The following is a 21,672-nucleotide window of genomic DNA, read 5'->3' as shown; positions in this document are numbered from 1 at the left end:
GATGTCACCATGACGACATCCGGGTCACCAGACATCAGCAAGTTACTTTGATCATGCGCAGTGCATGATCAAACTAGCTTGTGTCTGCAGGGCTGACAGGTTATAATGTATAGCAGTGATCCTGCACTGCTATACATTATAACTGCGATCAGACTGCAGAAAGTGAAAGTCCCATAGTGGGACAAAGTAAAAAAGTGAGAATAAAGTAAAAAAAAGTTGTAAATTTAAAAAAAAAAATAATAATAATAACAGCCAAAAAAAAAAAAAAAAAAAAAATATATATATATATATATATATATATATATATATATATATATATATATATATACAGTTATGTCCATATATATTTGGACAGAGACAACATTTTTCTAATTTTGGTTCTAGACATTACCACAATGAATTTTAAACAAAACAATTCAGATGCAGTTGAAGTTCAGACTTTCAGCTTTCATTTGAGGGTATCCACATTAAAATTGGATGAAGGGTTTAGGAGTCTCAGCTCCTTAACATGTGCCACCCTGTTTTTAAAGGGACCAAAAGTAATTGGACAGATTAAATAATTGTAAATAAAATGTTCATTTCTAGTACTTGGTTGAAAACCCTTTGTTGGCAATGACTGCCTGAAGTCTTGAACTCATGGACATCACCAGACGCTGTTTCCTCCTTTTTGATGCTCTGCCAGGCCTTCACTGCGGTGGTTTTCAGTTGCTGTGTGTTTGTGGGCCTTTCTGTCTGAAGTTTAGTCTTTAACTAGTGAAATACATGCTCAATTGAGTTGAGATCAGGTGACTGACTTGGCCATTCAAGAATATTCCACTTCTTTGCTTTAATAAACTCCTGGGTTGCTTTGGCTTTATGTTTTGGGTCATTGTCCATCTGTAGTATGAAACGACGACCAATCTGTTTGGTTGCATTTGGCTGGATCTGAGCACACAGTATGGCTCTGAATACATCAGAATTCATTCGGCTGCTTCTGTCCTGTATCACATCATCAATAAATACTAGTGACCCAGTGCCACTGGCAGCCATGCATGCCCAAGCCATCACACTGCCTCCGCCGTGTTTTACAGATGATGTGGTATGCTTTGGATCATGAGCTGTACCACGCCTTCGCCATACTTTTCTCTTTCCATCATTCTGGTAGAGGTTGATCTTGGTTTCATCTGTCCAAAGAATGTTCTTCCAGAACTGTGCTGGCTTTTTTAGATATTTTTTAGCAAAATCCAGTCTAGAATTTTTATTCTTGATGCTTATGAGTGGCTTGCACCGTGCAGTGAACCCTCTGTATTTACTTTCATGCAGTCTTCTCTTTATGGTAGATTTGGATATTGATACGCCTACCTCCTGGAGAGTGTTGTTCACTTGGTTGGCTGTTGTGAAGGGGTTTCTCTTCACCATGGAGATTATTCTGCGATCATCCACCACTGTTGTCTTCCGTGGGTGCCCAGGTCTTTTTGCATTGATGAGTTCACCAGTGCTTTTTTTCTTTCTCAGGATGTACCAAACTGTAGATTTTGCCACTCCTAATATTGTAGCAATTTCTCGGATGGGTTTTTTCTGTTTTTGCAGCTTAAGGACGGCTTGTTTCACCTGCATGGAGCGCTCCTTTGACCGCATGTTTACTTCACGGCAAAACCTTCCAAATGCAAGCACCACCCCTCAAATCAACTCCAGGCCTTTTATTTGCTTAATTGAGAATGACATAATGAAGGGATTACCCACACCTGTCCATGAAATAGCCTTGGAGTCAATTGTCCAATTACTTTTGGTCCCTTTAAAAACAAGGTGGCACATGTTAAGGAGCTGAAACTCCTAAACCCTACATCCAATTTTAATGTGGATACCCTCAAATGAAAGCTGAAAGTCTGAACTTCAACTGCATCTGAATTGATTTGTTTAAAATTCATTGTGGTAATGTCTAGAACCAAAATTAGAAAAATGTTGTCTCTGTCCAAATATATATGGACCTAACTGTATTTATATATTGTACCCATAAATAAATATTATTATGAAAAAAAGAAAAAAAACAAACTATAAAAGTATACATATTTGGTATCGCCACATCCGGAACGACCTCACCTATAAAACTGTCCCACTAATTAACTCCTTTAGTGAACACGGTAAAAAAGTAAAGTCATCTAATCACTTACAACGCACGAGGAACAGCGTAAAAAAATAAATAAAACCAATTCTTCACCTGCTGCTGATTTGTTCATTCTGCCTCCCAAAGATCACAGTAAGGCTCAGCGCACATTTATTCTGCACTCTGCGGTGAGCGCTTACACCGGGGTTTCCGCGTAAATCTCTGATATACGTGATTCAGAAGGAATCCCGGCGGAAGACTCGCTGTAATGAGGCAGATGGAGGCACCATGGATGCCGTCTGGCCTGTGATCCCACGATGTCCGTCTTTTCATTAGGTGTGCATAAAAGTACCGTTGGCCACAGTTTTGTTAACCTCTGAAAAATAGGACACCGCTAAACAGAGGCCACACGGAGTCCAGAGTAACTCTGCCGCCTCATTATAGTGAATTGATCCCTTGGGATAGGGTTATGTTAGGGTTAGGGTTGTGTTAGGGTTAGGGTTGCATTAGGGTTAGGGTTGTGTTAGGGTTATGTTAAGGTTAGGGTTGTGTTAGGATTAGGGCTAGGGTTGTGTTAGGGTTAGGGTTGTGTTAGGGTTAGGATTAGTGTTGTGTTAAAGTTGGGATTTTTTCAAAAGTAAAGAAAAAAAAATGACTATATGGCAACTAGCAAGGGCTCACTACTTGAGTTTGCATCGGGTGCTCGAGTGACATGCTCGAGTCCGCGCGCCGCATGTTTCGTGGTTATTATAGAGCCAAAATTACCATGCGGGGATTGCCAGCCATACACGAGCAATCCCCGCATGTTTTTCTTTGGGTATCTAACAACCGTGAAACATTCGGGGTGGGGACTCGAGCATGTCACTCGAGCACCCGCGATACTTGGTGAGTACCTGATGCAAACTCAAGTAGCGAGCACTTGCGCTCAAGACTAATGACAACATATTCAATATGATGATCTAATGTTATCAAATTCTGTGTCGTACCTCTGGGTCCAAAATGTTCACTATACCCCTTGATAAAATCCTTGATGGGTGTAGTTTCCAAAATGGGGTCAAAGTGCAGTTTCCACTATTTAGGCTCATCAGGGGCTCCTCTGCAAATGCGACATGTCATCCACTCTCGATTCCAGCCAGTTTTGCGTTCAAAAAGTCACACAGTGCTCCTTCCCTTCTGAACTCTGCCGTGCGCCCAACCAGTGGTTTTCACCCACATATGGGGTATCGGCGTGCTCAGGAGAAATTGTACAACAAATTTTGAGGTCCATTTTTTCCTGTTACCCTTGCGAAAATAAAAAAATTTGGGTCTAAAGTAACATTTTTGTGAAAGCAGTTAAAAGACGCTCACTGGCCATTCTTCAGGCGCTTTCCGTTGTGAAGATGTTCTGTACTCTGCACCACAAAAATGCAAAAAAATGTGCCCGTGTGTAAAAGTCATCTTGTGCACATTTCCTTAGTTGAACTATGTTTTTTTGTCTCATTATGTAATGTTAAATATATATTTTTTTCCTTTTTAAAATGCCTTTTGGTATTACTTTTATTATTACAGAGTAACTGTCACTTTAATATTTTTATTCCATAAATCAATAGTACACCTAAAAATAAGCATCTTTGTAATATATCTGATAAGAGAAATTTGCTTCTTTCTTCCTCTGAACTGATCATTTACTCTCCATTCTAAGTAAAATCTGCATTCAGTGAAGACAGACTTTCTCATTACTTAGATGACAGTTGGTGATTGTAACATTTTATAGAGAGGAGAGGAGGAGAAGCCGACACAGACATTATGCTGCAAGTTTTCCTGAAATAAGGGCTCGCTCTCACTTGCGATTAAATCGGACAAATACAATCCGATAAAAAATTGGATTGCATCTGGACCAATTTAATCCTATGATTCTGTGCTCAGTGGCAGTTTTTTCTCCAGCGCCGATCGAATTGGGATCAAGCTGGAAAGAAATCGCAGCATGCTGCATTAGGATCGCACGCACCCATATACGGGTGTGTGTGAAACATCGCACTGCACTTGGATATCACCCGAGTGCAGTGCAATCCCCGCTGATGCCAGCAACAGGGGAGATGGAGAAATTACTTTCTCTGGCTCCTCCGCAGCTGTGCTGCGATCCTCTCTGTGCGAGAGGGTCGGAGCACTGACATTTGGCTCCTGCTCTGCTGTGAATGTCATTACCATATGGCATCCGATGTGCATATCGCATCCGATGCTATCACATTGGATGCCATACGCTAGTTGGACCCCGGCCTAACAATTGCAGTTCTCCATAGAATTTCATGAGCACCAATTGTCACCTCACAATGCTATCACATCGAATGCCATACGCTAGTTGGACCCCGGCCTAACAATTGCAGTTCTCCATAGAATTTTATGAGTACCAATTGTCACCTCATTGATGGGAAAATCTGTATTCAATGAAAACAGATATTAACCATAAGTTGCAGTATTAGCAGGAACGTATGGGTGTAATGTTTGCTGTTCACATTCTGTACTTTTGCCCATGTATTGTGTATGTATTCCTTCTGCTTGCTGCATACTCTGCCTTTCAGGAACTTCCTCATTATTCTGACATTTAGTACATTCAATGATATGTCCACATGCTAATGAAGCTGTTGATGGGCACATTAGAAAATGGGATGTGAGGGGAGAGAGATATCTGAAAATATATGCATTTAATTGTCTCCGGTAACATGCATAGCGGACGCCATGAAGAAACATTGTATAGTCATATATTAAAATGAGGGATCTTTTTATCATATTAATTGCCATTTATTTTGGGAGCATTACATATTTGTAGAGATCTGTCTAACGGCATCATACTTTTTCATTGCAGTCCCTTGATGATTGTAACACAAAAAATCACAACTTTGGCTTTCCAGCTACATGACGGTAAGATGTCTTATTTTATTGGAGGGGCATTAGATGTACAGCTGCTAGGTTTTTCAAAGCGTTTTATGATGAGAGCAATGAATCTTATTAACATATATTTAATATATTCTGATACATCCTGTTTTTGACTAATCTGGTATTATTTTCTGATGCTTCTTATGTTTATTAGTATTGCATTTTCTTTACATTATTATAGGGACAGCCATCTTGCCCGAGCTTCAGCTATGAACAGCAGATTAAGGCCTGTTTCACACGTCCGGATATTTACGGTACTGGAAAAAACGGTACCAGAGATATCTGTGTCCCGTGTGTGTTTTAGGTGCTGCATCCGTGTGCGGCACGTGTGCCGCATCAGGATCACACGGACAGGCACCTGGGAATCAGCGCTACAGTTAGTGCTGTTCCCAACAGCACCAGCAAGGACCATAATGAGGGTAGTGGTAGTCTACTCCCAGTGTCCCCAACTGTAAAAATAAGAATAAAATAATAAAATCCATATACTCACCTCTCCTTGGTGTCCCCCACTGTAATCCATGTGATCTCTGAAGCCAAGAAGCCGGGGAGAATGAGCTCCGGAGCTGCACTCAGTGAGTGACAGGACACCGCTCCTGAGCTGCAGCTCCGGAGCCGCTCATTCTCCCTGGCTCCTCGGCTTCAGCTGTCGCATGGATTACAGCAGGGGACACCTTGGAGAGGCTAATACATGGATTTTATTATTTTATTCTTAATTTTACAGGTGGGGACAACGGTAGCAGACTTCCCTCATCATTGTCCCTGCTGGTGCTGATCACAGCTCCGGCAGGGAACCAAGATGAGGGCAGCGTTCAGCACCGGCGTTGGGAACAGCCCCATTCCTAGGCCCCGGTACGTGTCACACGGATGACACACGTATGTCATCCGTGTGGTACGTTTTGCGGACCATGTATCCGCGAAAACACACTGACATGTGCGCAAACCCATTGATTTGAATTGAATTGATCTACGTGTGTCAGTTTCTCCGGTACGTGTGGAAACTGTCACCACTCGTACCTCAGATACTGACATGTGAAAGAGGCCTAAAGGTGTGTTCACACTGCGTCTTCTTGCTAAAGCAGAAACTCCTTGTTTTTGAGGACGATTTTGGTGAGTTTCCGCTCGAAAGACTTAGCAAAAAGACTCCGTGTGAACACAACCCTTAGGATATGTGCACACAAAGTCTTTTTGTAGAGTTTTTGGAACAGAAACTGAGCAGAACCTCCTAGTTTTGGGGACTTTTGACTTTTTGAGGAGGACTTGGACAAATTTTCTGCCTTATTAAAATCTCTGTTAGAAAATGGCTCTTTGAATCCCATGGGAGAAAGTTGTCAGCATGTGCTGCTTGTGTCATCATTCCCATCTCCGTAACTGAAGCGTTCCCTTATCTTTTACACCCTATTACCATCTTCTTAGGATTATGAGAATTAATTGCTAATTGTTCTAATATATTTGTCTGACTTTAAATTAAGTGGGTGAGATGTTTGAACATTGGCACACCATACTAACACCTGTGTCCGATCAAGCAATCAACAGGGCACACGCTGTGTTGATGAATATGCCATTCTATTAAAGCAATGCCTGGTCAAACTTGACATTGTTTTCCTTGATAAAAATGAACAGCACTCAGGCTGTGTACACATTTCACTTAATGGCAGTGACTCAGCTTTTACTAGCCTTTCTGTGAACACAAACAGCTCCTTAAAGTTACAGTATAGTTATCAGAGTTCGGTCTTTTAACCCATAAGGCACCTCCACTACAAGATTACCACAAGAGAACCATCAGGGTTCATGTACACAACTTTTTTCCAGGAAGGTACCTCCTGGAACCCCTATAAAAAAAATGGCAAAAAAATGCCGAAATGAATGAACATGTGTACAGCAATGTCAAAACAACTTGCTCATATATTCCATCTTTTTTCACTTCTTTTAACAGCTTCAAGCTTTGAAATCCATGAAGCGACTGAAATAAGGGACCTGACCATTATTAAAGAGGTTGTCCACTACTATATAAAATGCCCCAATGTATTTAAACGGTGGAGATAAGTGTTTCCGGCTGCAGACGGAACTTGACGTGACTTCAGCGGATGCCAGAGCTGGCTACAGCCGGGGTCACGTGATGCCTGTGAGCGGCCACCGATAGCACCGCTCACAGGCAAGACGCACAGCAGAAGGTATTTACAAAAACACTTATCTCCACTGTTTAAATACATTGGGGCATTTTGTATAGTAGTGGACAACCTCTTTAAGGTGGCTTCCACTTGGAAGTTGATATATCTTATACAGTACAGACCAAAAGTTTGGACACACCTTCTCATTTAAAGATTTTTCTGTATTTTCATGACTATGAAAATTGTACATTCACACTGAAGGCATCAAAACTATGAATTAACACATGTGGAATTATATACTTAACAAAAAGTGTGAAACAACTGAAAATATGTCTTATATTCTAGGGTCTTCAAAGTAGCCACCTTTTGCTTTGATGACTGCTTTGCACACTCTTGGCATTCTCTTGATGAGCTTCAAGAGGTAGTCACCGGAAATGGTTTTCACTTCACAGGTGTGCCCTCTCAGGTTTAATAAGTGGGATTTCTTGCCTTATAAATGGGGTGGGGACCATCAGTTGTGTTGTGCAGAAGTCTGGTGGATACACAGCTGATAGTCCTACTGAATAGACTGTTAGAATTTGTATTATGGCAAGAAAAAAGCAGCTAAGTAAAGAAAAACGAGTGGCCATCATTAGTTTAAGAAATAAAGGTCAGTCAGTCCGAAAAATTGGGCAAACTTTGAAAGTGTCCCCAAGTGCAGCTGCAAAAACCATCAAGCGCTACAAAGAAACTGGCTCACATGAGGACCGCCCCAGGAAAGGAAGACCAAGAGTCACCTCTGCTTCTGAGGATAAGTTTATCCGAGTCACCAGCCTCTGAAATCGCTGGTTAACAGCAGCTCAGATTAGAGACCAGGTCAATGCCACACAGAGTTCTAGCAGCAGACACATCTCTACAACAACTGTTAAGAGGAGACTTTGTGCAGCAGGCCTTCATGGTAAAATAGCTGCTAGGAAACCACTGCTAAGGACAGACAACAAGCAGAAGAGACTTGTTTGGGCTAAAGAACACAAGGAATGGACATTAGACCAGTGGAAATCTGTGCTTTGGTCTGATGAGTCCAAATTTGAGATCTTTGGTTCCAACCACCGTGTCTTTGTGCGACGCAGAAAAGGTGAACGGATGGACTCTACATGCCTGGTTCCCACCGTGGAGCATGGAAGAGGAGGTGTGATGGTGTGGGGGTGCTTTGCTGGTGACACTGTTGGGGATTTATTCAAAATTGAAGGCATACTGAACCAGCATGGCTACCACAGCATCTTGCAGTGGCATGCTATTCCATCCGGTTTGCGTTTAGTTGGACCATCATTTATTTTTCAACAGGACAATGACCCCAAACACACCTACAGGCTGTGTAAGGGCTATTTGACCAAGAAGGAGAGTGATGGGGTGCTACGCCAGATAACCTGGCCTCCACAGTCACCAGACCTGAGCTGGACCGCAGAGTGAAGGCAAAAGGGCCAACAAGTGCTAAGCATCTCTGGGAACTCCTTCAAGATTGTTGGAAGACCATTTCCGGTGACTACCTCTTGAAGTTCATCAAGAGAATGCCAAGAGTGTGCAAAGCAGTCATCAAAGCGAAAGGTGGCTACTTTGAAGAACCTAGAATATAAGACATATTTTCAGTTATTTCACACTTTTCTGTTAAGTATTTAATTCCACATGTGTTAATTCATAGTTTTGATGCCTTCAGTGTGAATGTACAATTTTCATAGTCATGAAAATACAGAAAAATCTTTAAATGAGAAGGTGTGTCCAAACTTTTGGTCTGTACTGTATATCAACTATAAAAGGTGGCAAAGCCAATGCAAAATTGGCGCAAAGGATATCAAAGGAGATGCTTAAGGAAAATGTTTTTCCTTAAGAGTCTTCTGCTTCAAAAACAATGCTTGTATGATACAGAAGTGGCGCATCACATTAGATGCACCAATTCTGGTGCTTCGCTTTGTTTCTTCCCGATTGCCCTGGTGCGTTGCCAATATGAGTAATGGTAGTTAGAGTTGATGTCAGCTGTGAATTGTCACAAAATACAGCTGACAACAAGCCCCGGTGTTAGTAATGGATAGGTGTCTATCAGACACCCCTATTACTAACCCAGTAAGTAAAAACAAAAAAAGCACTAAAATATTTTATTTTAGAAAACACTCCCAACTCTTTGCCTGGTTCACCAATTTATTTAAAAAAAGACATGCAGGTCTGACGTAGTCCAGGGAATCCGACATAGTCCACAAATAGAAATCTAGAAGTCATAAAAAGAAATAAAAACAAGAGACTGTCCCTCATTCACCATTTTATTAGAAAGCAAAGTTACCACACAGGTCTAACGTAGTCCAGCGCTTCCCACGACGTTCCTCGATTCCAACGATCAAGGGCTATTGAACCTCTTTCTGACGCTCCACAGAACTTTGAGCTGCAGCCACTCCCGGCTCTCGCTGCACTCCGTGACACCTGGCGACTGTGATGAGCGGTGACGTCAATTTCTCAGTTTTCCTCAGTGACTTTGAGAGGCCTATCTGATAGCCAAAAGTGACACCATTTTAAAAACTGCACCCCTCAAAGTCCTCAAAACAACATTCACTAAGTTTATTAACCATTCACGTGCTTAATAGGAATAAAAGCAATGTTGAAGAATTTCATAACGTTGAAACTTGAAAATTATTATTATTATTCTTAATATTCTTATTTATTATTATAGCGTTATTTATTTCATGGCGCTTTATATGTGAAAGGGGTATACGTAATGAAAAACAAGTACAATAATCATGAACAATGTATCGTATTTTCCGGAGTATAAGACTACTGGGTGTATAAGACGACCCCCAACTTTTCCAGTTAAAATATAGAGTTTGGGATATACTCACCGTATAAGACTACTCCTCTTCTAACGCACATATGGTAAAAATTTAAAAAAAATCAGATTTTATTTCAATATGGTAATTTTAAAGTGATGAACCTTACCGGCGATTGTCTGGTTGTTGTATACAAATCCTGCTTAGATTGGTCAGCTCTCCCTGCCTGCCCAGCTCTCCCTGTCTCCAAGACTATCAGAGCGTTAGCGCATCCCTCTGGCCCGGCCTTGTATCCTATTACCGGTACCTCCTTCTCCGCCTCTCTGATCTCGCTCCTGAGGACTGCAGTGACGAGGTGAGGGGGTGCCTCACCAGTAAAGTGTAAGTGAAGCAAGCTGCAGGCGCCTGGGACGCCCGGGGTATGGAAAAAAGAGAAAGAGCGGTGCTGTGCCCAGAAAAACACGCCTCTTTCACTCGCGCACATGCGCGTCTGCGCCGCTTCACTGCAGTCCTCAGGAGGCCGAGGAGGAGGTACCAGTAATAGGATACAAGGGCGGGCCAGAGGAATGTGCTACCGCTCTGATAGTCTTGGAGACAGGGAGGTCTTATAAATTACCATAAATACCGTATTTTTCGGGACTGTAAGACGCACCGGACCATAAGATGCACCTAGGTTGTAGAGGAGGAAAATAGAAAAAAAATTTAAGCAAAAAATGTGTTCACGATGCACTTTTAAGGGGGAGGGAGTCTTCTGCTGACACTGGTATAGGGGTAATGTCCCCCAATTCTGACAATATCCCCCATCCTGGTATATATGCCCCCCCTTCTTTTTATATATGGCCCCCATCCCCATCCTGGTATGCCTGGCATACCTCCATTCTGGTATGCATGGAACCCCTCCATCCTGGTATGCATGGCACCCCTCATCCCTATCCTGGTATGCATGGCACCCCTCATCCCTATCTTGGTATGCATGGCACCCCTCATCCCTATCCTGATATGCATGGCACCCCTAATCCCTATCCTGGTCTGCATGGCACAGCAATCCCCATCCTGATATGCATGGCACCCCTCATCCCTGTCCTGGTATGCATGGCACCCCTCATCCCTGTCCTGGTATGCATGACACCCCTCATCCCTATCCTGGTATGCATGGCACAGCAATCCCCATCCTGGTATGCATGGCACCCCTCATCCCTGTCCTGGTATTCATGGCAACCCTCATCCCTGTCCTAGTATGCATGGCACCCCTCATCCCTGTCCTGGTATGCATAGCACCCTCATCCCTGTCCTGGTATGCATGGCACACCTCATCCCTATCCTGGTATGCATGGCACCCCTAATCCCTATCCTGGTATGCATGGCACCCCTCATCCTTATCCTGGTATGTATGGCCCCTCATCCTTATCCTGGTATGTATGGCCCCCTCATCTTTATCCTGTTATGTATGCCCCCCTCAGCCTTAACCTGGTATGTATGGCCCCCTCACCTTTATCCTGTTATGTATGCCCCCTCATCCTTATTTTAGTATGCATGGTCCCCCTAATCCCCATCATGCTTCACATAAAAAAAATAAACTCTCCTACTCACCTTTCTTCTCTCCAGCGCTGCGTCCTGCCTGCCCGCACTGATCTCTCCATGCGAGCCGCACATGACGACACTACCATGTGCGGCTCACAAGGAGAGATCAGCTGCCGGAAGTCACTGCTTCCCACGCCGGGACTGTGTGCGCAGGGAGCAGTGACTTCATGCTCCTTAATAGCCAGCACACAGCGTAGCCGCAGCGCTATTAAGGGGGATGAATATTCACCCCCTCCCCACACATATATATATATATATACCCCCTCCTGCCCCAACATTCGGACTATAAGGGTATACGCCCTATAAGATGACACCCGGCGTATAAGGCGACTCCTGACTTTTGAGAAGATTTTCAGGGGTTAAAAAGTCGTCTTATACGCCGGAAAATACGGTAAGTCACCGACTGGTAGAGGAGGAGAGAGGACTCTGCCCATGAGGGCTCACAGTCTACAAGGGATAGGTGAGGATACAGTAGGTGAGGGTAGAGCTGGTCGTGCAAATGAAAAAATGATATTTTCCCATAAAAATGTATCAGAAGAAAATAGACCTTACAATTTGTTGTGCAACTTCTCCTGAGTACACTGATACCCCATATGTGGTGGAAAACTACTGTTTGGGAAGGAGCACCATTTGACTTTTGGAACGCAAAATTGGCTGGAATCGATAGCGGACGCCATGTCGTGTTTGCAAAGCTCCTGATGTGCCTAGACAATGTAAACTCCCCACAAGTGACCCCATTTTGAAAACTACATCCCTCAAGGAACTTATCTAGAGGCGTGGTGAGCACCTTGAACCCTTGAACCCACAGGTGCTTTACAGAATTTTATAATGTTGAGCCAAGAAAATGAAAAGAAAATGTTGGTTTTGCCCCAAATTTTTCATTTTCACAAGGGAAACAGGACAAAGTGGACAATACAATTTCTTGTGCATTTTCTCCTGATTACACCGATACCCCATATGTGGTAGAATACTGCTGTTTGGGCACAGGGCTTGGAAGGGAAGGAGTGCCAAATGAATTCTGGAGCTCAATTTTGGAATAGATTGGGGATGCTATGCCACATTTGAAGAGCCCCTGACATGCCAAAACAGCAGAAACCCGCACAAGTGACCCCATTTTGGAAACTACCGTCTTGAGGAATTCATCTAGTGGTGTAGTGAGTATTTTTGCTTCAAGCGATTAACTGAATTGTATAACATTGGGTTGAGTAAATGGAATATTTTTTCCGCTACAATGTTGCTTTGGCCACAAGTTTTTCATTTTCAAAAGAGATGATCAGAGAAAATAAATGGTACAATTTGTTACTCAATTTCTCTTGAGTACGCCAATACCCCGTATGTGGTCAAAAAATACTTTTGAGGCACAGTGCTATGCTCAAAAGGGAAGAATCGCAATACTGGAGTTCAGATTTTGCTGGACTGGCTTGACGGTGCCATGTCACATTGGCAGAGCCCCTGAGGTGCCAGAACAGCAGAACCCCTCCATAAATAACCCCATTTTACAAACTACACCCCCCAATGAATTCATCAAGGTGTGCTGTGATCAAATTGACACCAGAAGTGTGTCACAGAATTTTATACCATTGGGCAGTGAAGAAAAAATAATTTAATTTTTATCACAAAAATATTGTTTTAGCCCCAAATTTAACATTTTCACATGGGATAATGGGTAAAAATGGCATCAAAATTTGTCACGCAATTTCTGCTGAAAATGGCAACACCCCATATGTGGCTGTACAGTACCTCTTAGACTCGGGATGGACGAAGCGCTATTTGACTGTTGGAGAACAATTTATCATACAATAGTTTGCGGACTCCATAATCAAAGCTCTTAAGTGGCAGAAGAGCAGGATCTTCTCTCAAGTGACCATATTTTGGATATTACACCCCTCTGGGAATTTATCTACAGGTTTAATGACTATTTTGACTCCATGGGTGTTTTCCAGAAACAAGCAGCAGTGGATGTTGCCAAGCGAAAATTGCAAATCTGCCAGTGTAGTGCCCAGTACTTCATGCCGAGCTCTTGCTTCTGGAGATACGCACCCTGTAACTTAAGCAGACTCTTATCACTACAGAAGTGCCAAACATGTGGACGCTAAATGTGGTTTAGAGATACAGTAGATATTGGGAAAGAAAGTTGTTTCTGCACTCACTGGAGTCACGACAAACCATTAGTATGGATAAAAATGTAGGTTTATTGTCTACGCATTTTAGAGTCCACCGACTCCTTCCTCAGGACAACCATACATAACAACGGGGTACTCAACATACATACACTGATGAGTGATGGACGTGGCCGTGGCTGTTCTCACTGCTAGGCCGGTTATTGGGGAACTCCCAGTGAGCGTATGGAATATACACCTCCGATTCCAATGCATGGAATATATATATATATATATATATATATATAAATATATATATACAGTGGTGTGAAAAAGTGTTTGCCCCCTTCCTGATTTCTTATTCTTTTGCATGTTTGTCACACTAAAATGTTTCAGATAACACAAGTAAACACAAAATGCAGTTTTTAAATGAAGGTCTTTATTATTAAGTGGAAAAGAAATCCAAACCTACAAGGCCCTGTGTGAGAAAGTGATTGCCCCTAAACCTAATAACTGCTTGGGCCACCCTTAGCAGCATCAATTTACATCAAGTGTTTGTGATAACTGGCAATGAGTCTTTTACAACGCTCTGGAGGAATTTTGGCCCACTCATCCTTGCAAAATTGTTGTAATTCAGCCACATTGGATGGTTTCCTAGCATGAACCACCTTTTTAAGGTCATGCCACAACATCTCAATCGGATTAAGGTCAGGACTTTGACTAGGCCACTCCAAAGTCTTAATTTTGTTTTTCTTAAGTCATTCAGAGGTGGACTTGCTGGTGTTTTTTTGATCATTGTCCTGCTGCATAACTCAAGTGTGCTTTAGCTTGAGGTCACGAACATATGGCCGGACATTCTCATTCAGGTAGACAGCAGAATTTGTGGATCCATTTACTACAGCAAGTCTTCCAGGTCCTGTAAGCAGCAAAACAGCCCCAGACCGTCACACTACCACCACCATATTTTACTGTTGATATGATGTTCTTTTTCTGAAATGCTGTGTTACTTCTACTTTTGTCTTGTCAGTCCACAGAGTATTCTTCCAGAAGTCTTGTTCTTTTTGCTCAGCAGTGGTTTTTGTCTTGGAACTCTGCCATGAATGCCATTTTTGCCCAGTCTCTTTCTTATGGTGGAGTCATGAACACTGACCTTAAGGCTATGTACCCACATTGCAGAAATGAAGCAGAAAATTTCTGCTTCATTTCTGCAAGTCCTCTCCCGGAAAAACGCAAGCGGAATTCCGCAAGCGTTTATCGGGCGTTTTTTCGCGCGTTTTCGACATGCGGAATTGCCTTGCATTTTTTCATGCATTGAATAAGGCAATTCCGCTTGCGGAAGCGCAAAATTAATGAACATGCTACGGATTTTTTAACGCAGCATAGACGCTGCGGAAAAATCCGCAGCATGGGCATAGAACTTGCGGATTCTCATTGGGGACCATGGGGTGCGGATTACCAAGCGTTTTACAAGCGTTTCCGCTGCGGAAATTCCGTATCAAAAACTCTTGTAATCGTGGGCACGCAGCCTAACTGAGGCAAGTGAGGCTTGCAGTTCTTTGGATGTTGTTGTGGGGTCTTTTGTGACCTCTTAATGAGTCGTCGTTGCGTTCTTGGGGTAATTTTGGTTGGCTGGCCACTTCTGGGAAGGTTCACCACTTTTCCATGTTTTTGCCATTTGTGGATAATGGCTCTCACTGTGGTTTGAGTCCCAAAGCTTTAGAAATGGCTTCATAACCTTTTACAGACTGCTAAGGAGTAGAACCATCTCAAGGAGGATCACAAGAAAATGGACAGCATGTGATTTAAATATGGGTGTCTGAGCAAAGGGTCTGAATACTTATGACTGTGATATTTCAGTTTTTCTTTATTAATAAATTTGCAAAAATGTCTACATTTCTGTTTATTTTTCAGTCAAAATGGGGTGCAGAGTGTACTTTAACCCCTTAACAACATCTGACGTACTAATACGCGTCTGTGCCCTGGGACTTAAGAGCCAGACCCGTATTAGTACGTCATCGCGATCGCGCGCGCACACAGGCTGTGCGGGCGCGATCGCCGCCGGGTGTCAGCTTATTGTCACAGCTGACACCCGGTACTACGTGCAGGGAGCGGTCCTGCACCGCTCCCAGCACATTAACCCCTGCGATGCTGCGATCGAAGTCGATCGCGGCATTGCGGGGGCAAGGGGAGGTGATCGCCGATACTCACCTCCTCTTCCGGCTTCCAGCGCAGTCTGCAAAGGCTTCCTGGGTGTTGCCATGACGACCCGATGTCGTCATGACAACATCCGGGTCACCAGACAGCAGGAAGATTGTTTGGACATGCGCAGTGCATCTCCAAACAATCTTCGCACTGTGCACCGCTGACAGCCTGCATGGCATAGGGATGGTGCTCCATTCCTATGCCATGCAGGCGATCAGAGAAAAAAAAAGTGAAAGTCCCAGAGTGGGACAAAGTAATAAAGTGTATAAACTGTCTGAAAGTGGAAAAAAAAAAAAAAAATTTACAAAAATATATAAAAAAAATAATCCACCAAAAATAAAAATATAATGTACCCATCAATAAATATTATTATAAAAAAAAAAACAAAAAACAATAAAAGTACACATATTTGGTATCGCCGCGTCCGGAACAACCTGACCTATAAAACTGTCCCACTAGTTAACCCCTTCAGGGAACACGGTAAAAAAAAAAAAAAAAAAACGAAGCAAAAAACAATGCTTTATCACCATACCGCCAGTGGAATAACACGCGATCAAAAAGACGCATATAAATAAAAATGGTACCGCTGAAAACGTCATCTCGTCCCGCAAAAAACAAGCCGCCATACAGCTCCATCAGCCGAAAAATAAAAAAGTTATAGCTCTCAGAATAAAGCGATGCTAAAAAATATTTTTTTCTATAAAATAGCTTTTATTGTGTATAAGCGCCAAAACATAGAAAAATGATACAAATGTGGTACCGCTGTAAACGTACTGACCCGAAGAATAAAGCTACCTCATCAATTTTACCACACGCGGAACAGAATAAAAAAAAAAAAAAAAAACAATTCCTGAATTGTTGGTTTTTGTTTATTCTGCCTCCCAAAAATCGGAATAGAAAGCGATCAAAAAATGTCATGTGCCTGAAAATGGCACCAATAACAACGTCAAGTCATCCCGCAAAAAACGAGCCGTCACATGACTGTCTGCCAAAATCTGGAAAAATTATAGCTCTCAAAATATGGCGATGCAAAAACTAGATTTTACAAAAAATGCGTCTTTTAGTGTGTGACAGCTGTCAGTCATAAAAACCCCATATGATTCTGGCATTGCTGTAATCACACCGACCTGAAGAATAAAGTTGTCTAATCACTTATACCGCACAAGGAACGGCTTCAAAAATAAACTCTTGGGTTAGGATTGGGCTAGGGTTAGGGCTGGGTTTGGGACTAGGGTTGTGCTGGGGCTAGGGTTGTGCTGGGGCTAGGGTTGTGCTCTGGCTAGGGTTGTGCTGGGGCTAGGGTTCTGCTAGGGCTAGGGTTGTGCTATGGTTAGGGTTGTGCTAGGGTTAGGGCTGGGGTTGGTATTTTTTTCAAAAGTAAGAAAAAAAGATGACGATATGGCGACTAGTGTTGAGCCCAAGTGCTCGCTACTTGAGTTTGCATCGGGTACTCTGGTATGCATTGAGTATCGTGGGTATTTGAGTGACATGCTCGAGTCTCTGCCCCATATGCTTCGCGGCCAAAAAAACTTTACGGGGATTGCCTGCCATGCACGAGCGATCCCCGCATGTTTTTTTTTGGGTGTCTAATAACCGTGAAACATGCGGAGCAGGGACTCGAGCATGTCACTCGAGCACACGCTGTACATGGTGCATACCTGAGTACCCGATGCAAACTCAAGTAGCGAGCACTTGCGCTCAAGAATAATGACAACTTATTCAATATGATGACCTAATGTAAACAAATTCTGTGCCGTACCTCTGGGTTCAAAATGTTCACTATACACCTTAATAAAATCCTTGAGGGGTATAGTTTCCAAAATGGGGACACTTGTGGGGGAGCTCCACTGTTTAGGCACATCACGGGCTCTCCAAACGCGACATGGTGTCCGCTAACGAATTGAATGGAAAATCGGCTCAAATTGTTAGCAGACGCCATGTTGCGTTTGGAGAGCCCCTGTGTGCCCAAACTTTGGAGCTCCTCCACAAGTGACCCCATTTTGGAAACTAGACCCCCCAAGGCACCTATCTAGATGCATAGTGAGCACTTGGAACCCCCAGGTGCTTCACAAATTGATTTGTAAAAATGAAAAAGTGAAAAAAAAAACACTTTTTCATTTTTATGAATCAATTTGTGAAGCACCTGGGGTTCCAAGTGCTCACTATGCATCTAGATAGGTGCCTTGGGGGGTCTAGTTTCCAAAATGGGGTCACTTGTGGGGGAGCTCCAATGTTTGGGCACACAGGGACTCTCCAAATGCAACATGATATCCGCTAACAAATTGTCGGCTCAAATTGATAGCGGACACCATGTTGCGTTTGGAGAGCCCCTGTGTGCCCAAACTTTGGAGCTCCCCCACAAGTGACCCCATTTTGGAAACTAGACCCCCCAAGGCACCTATCTAGATGCATAGTGAGCACTTGGAACCCCAGGTGCTTCACAAATTGATTCGTAAAAATGAAAAAGTGAAAAAAAAAAACACTTTTTCATTTTTATGAATCAATTTGTGAAGCACCTGGGGTTCCAAGTGCTCACTATGCATCTAGATAGGTGCCTTGGGGGGTCTAGTTTCCAAAATGGGGTCACTTGTGGGGGAGCTCCAATGTTTGGGCACACAGGGACTCTCCAAATGCAGCATGATATCCGCTAACAAATTGTCGGCTCAAATTGTTAGCGGACACCATGTTGCGTTTGGAGAGCCCCTGTGTGCCCAAACTTTGGAGCTCCCCCACAAGTGTCCCCATTTTGGAAACTAGACCCCCCAAGGCACCTATCTAGATTCATAGTGAGCACTTGGAACCCCAGGTGCTTCACAAATTGATTCATAAAAATGAAAAAGTGTTTTTTTTTTCACTTTTTCATTTTTACGAATCAATTTGTGAAGCACCTGGGGGTTCCAAGTGCTCACTATGCATCTAGAAAGGTGCCTTGGGGGGTCTAGTTTCTAAAATGGGGTCACTTGTGGGGGAGCTCCAAAGTTTGGGCACAGAGGGGCTCTCCAAACGCAACGTGGTGTCCGCTAACAATTTGAGCCGATTTTCCATTCAATTTGTTAGCGGATACCATGTTGCATTTGGAGAGTCCCTGTGTGCCCAAACATTGGAGCTCCCCCACAAGTGACCCCATTTTGGAAACTAGACCCCCCAAGGCACCTATCTAGATGCATAGTGAGCTCTTGGAACCCCCAGGTGCTTCACAAATTGATTCGTAAAAATGAAAAAGTGTTTTTTTTTCACTTTTTCATTTTTACGAATCAATTTGTGAAGCACCTGGGGGTTCCAAGTGCTCACTATGCATCTAGAAAGGTGCCTTGGGGGGTCTAGTTTCCAAAATGGGGTCACTTGTGGGGGAGCTCCAAAGTTTGAGCACAGAGGGGCTCTCCAAACACAACATGGTGTCCGCTAATTATTCAAGCAAATTTTACAATCAAAAAGTCAAATGGCGCTCCTTCCCTTCCGAGCCCTGCCGTGCGCCCAAACAGTGTTTTTTCCCCAAATATTGGGTATCTGTGTGCCCAGGGGAAATTGCACAACAAATTTTGGGGTCCATTTTTTCTTGTTACCCCTGTGAAAATAAAAAAATTGGGTCTAAAGTAACATTTTTGTGAAAAAAGTTAAATGTTCATTTTTTTCTTCCACATTCAAAAAATTCCTGTGAAGCACCTGAAGGGTTAATAAAGTTCTTGAATGTGGTTTTGAGCACCTTGAGGAGTGCAGTTTTTAGAATGGTGTCACTTTTGGGTATTTTCTGTCATAAAGACCTCTCAAAGTGACTTCAAATGTGATGTGGTCCCTAAAAAAATGGTTTTGTAAATTTTGTTGGAAAAATGAGAAATCGCTGGTCAACTTTTAACCCTGATAGCTCCCTAACAAAAAAAAATTTTGGTTCCAAAATTGTGCTGATGTAAAGTAGACATGTGGGAAATGTTATTTATTAACTCTTTTGTGTGACATATCTCTCTGATTTAAGGGCTTAAAAATTCAAATTTTGAAAATTGCAAAATTTTCAAAATTTTCGCCAAATTTCCGTTATTTTCACAAATAAACGCAAGTGATATCGAAGAATTTTTTCCACAATCATGAAGTACAATATGTCACGAAAAAACAGTCTCAGAATCAGGGGGATCCGTTGAAGCGTTCCAGAGTAATTACCTCATAAAGTGACAGTGGTCAGAATTGTAAAAATTGGCCTGGTCATTAACGTGCAAACCACCCTCGGGGCTTAAGGGGTTAATGAGAAAAAAAATGAACTTTTTAGAATTTATCAAATGGCTGCAATGAAATAAAGAGTGAAAAATTTAACGGGGTCTGATTACTTTCCGTACCCACTATTCTTATGCTGTTTAGTAGGGAAACCTATCCTGATTTGGAGAATACATTGCAGATAGAACTACATTATGTTCTGCACTCTCCTATTTTACAAATTATAATGTATTAGGCTGCGTGCCCACGTTGCGTATTACAAGCGTATATGCTGCGGAATTTCCGCAGCGTAAACGCTTGTAAAACGCATGTATATCCGCACCCCATGGTCCCCAATGGCATTCCGCAATGTCAATGCCCATGCTGCGGATTTTTCCGCAGCGTATATGCTGCGGTCAAAAATCCGCAGCATGTTCATTAATTTTGCGGAAGCGCAGCGGAATCAATGTGCAGATGGTACCCAAGTCTGGATGAGAGGAGACTCTCATCCAGACCTGGGTACCAAAGAACCTGTAAAAAAAAGAATAAAATAAAGTTTATACTTATCTTCTGATGTTTTCCCTCCGTCGCGCTGTTGTGTGAAGGACCTGCCACGTCATTGAGTCATGTGACCCATCACATGACTCAATGACTTCACAGCAGGTCCTGCACACAACAGCGTGAGCCGCTCAAGACTCCGGACGGGGCAGAGAATGCATCGGAAGGTGAGTATAAACTTTATTTTTTTATTTTTTACCATTCTGATTCTTTTTTTTAACTATTACTTGGTCACACTATATAAATCCATGCCGGTTGCATGGATTTATATAGTGTGAACAAGTTGTCAAGCACTTTTCCAAGTGATGCTTAAATCACTTGGAGAAGTGCTTGATAACCCGCATGCGGAAATGCATGCAAAGACGCTGCAAAGACGCCTCACAAACACTTCTACCTGGCGGGAAAACCGCATGTAAAATCCGCATGCGATTTTCCCGCCAGGGAGAAGCGTAAAAAATATGCTTCAGTTCCGCAACGTGGGCACTTAGCCTTAGGGTGAAGGACGTCTGGAACATTTACATTTACAGCAGACTTGGAAACAAAATGGTCAAGTATGATCTGATAAATAAAAAGCAGCTAATTTTTTTTGTCCTGTATTTCCTGTAGGAATATGCAAAAACCCAGAGATGCTCAGCAAGCAACAACTAAAAGATGCTATAATGTAAGCACTTTCTATTGCATTGTACAGTATTAGTGCGAGGAAATTCAGATTCTAGGATGTAGATAGGAAAAAATATCCACACTCATGTGAACATGCAGCTAGAATAACTAATGGTGTTAACATTAATTTCAGAAAAGTCTTATGAGAAGAAAATCTTGAGTAGCTTTTAATATCTGTTGTGCTGCATTGTAATTTATGAATAATTTGGAGGGGTGGAGGGTGGGGTGAAATCATGCTGACAGATATTCTTTTAAATTATAATTTCATTTAATGTTTTTCTAAGTTCATTGATACTTATACATGGCCAGTCCATTCCTTCGTTACTGAGAAATCATCATTTGAATTGATATGAAAATGACACAGAAAAACTATTTGTAGATCTGAAGCCTCTGCTACTCCAGCTCTATTCCCTGCTCAATGCTGCCTCCTCCTGTTTGGCAGATAACCTTTTTGCTGTGTGACTTTAGGCAAAGGAGCCATCAGTCAAGCAGGAGGA

At 42.6% G+C, this 21,672-nt stretch overlaps 1 protein-coding gene across 2 annotated transcripts in view; it reads left to right on the top strand.

The window, feature by feature from the left end:
• The window catches only part of MBOAT1 (membrane bound glycerophospholipid O-acyltransferase 1), a 112,533-nt gene that overhangs the window by 55,658 nt on the left and 35,203 nt on the right, over window positions 1-21,672 (top strand). For both annotated transcript variants that reach the window (XR_012320122.1, XM_073678840.1), the window contains exons 5-6: window positions 4,926-4,981; window positions 21,122-21,176. Coding sequence is in view for 1 of the 2 variants with exons in the window: in XM_073678840.1 (XP_073534941.1) it covers window positions 4,926-4,981; window positions 21,122-21,176 (111 nt within the window). In the remaining variant the exon portion in view is untranslated. The remainder of the gene's footprint in view (window positions 1-4,925; window positions 4,982-21,121; window positions 21,177-21,672) is intronic.

This window comes from Phyllobates terribilis, unplaced genomic scaffold, assembly GCF_046119375.1.
Source record: "Phyllobates terribilis strain yellow unplaced genomic scaffold, ASM4611937v1 Scaffold_4__5_contigs__length_816908805, whole genome shotgun sequence".
In the NCBI taxonomy this organism is placed as follows: domain Eukaryota; kingdom Metazoa; phylum Chordata; class Amphibia; order Anura; family Dendrobatidae; genus Phyllobates; species Phyllobates terribilis.
This window is presented reverse-complemented; position numbering and strand designations above follow the sequence as displayed.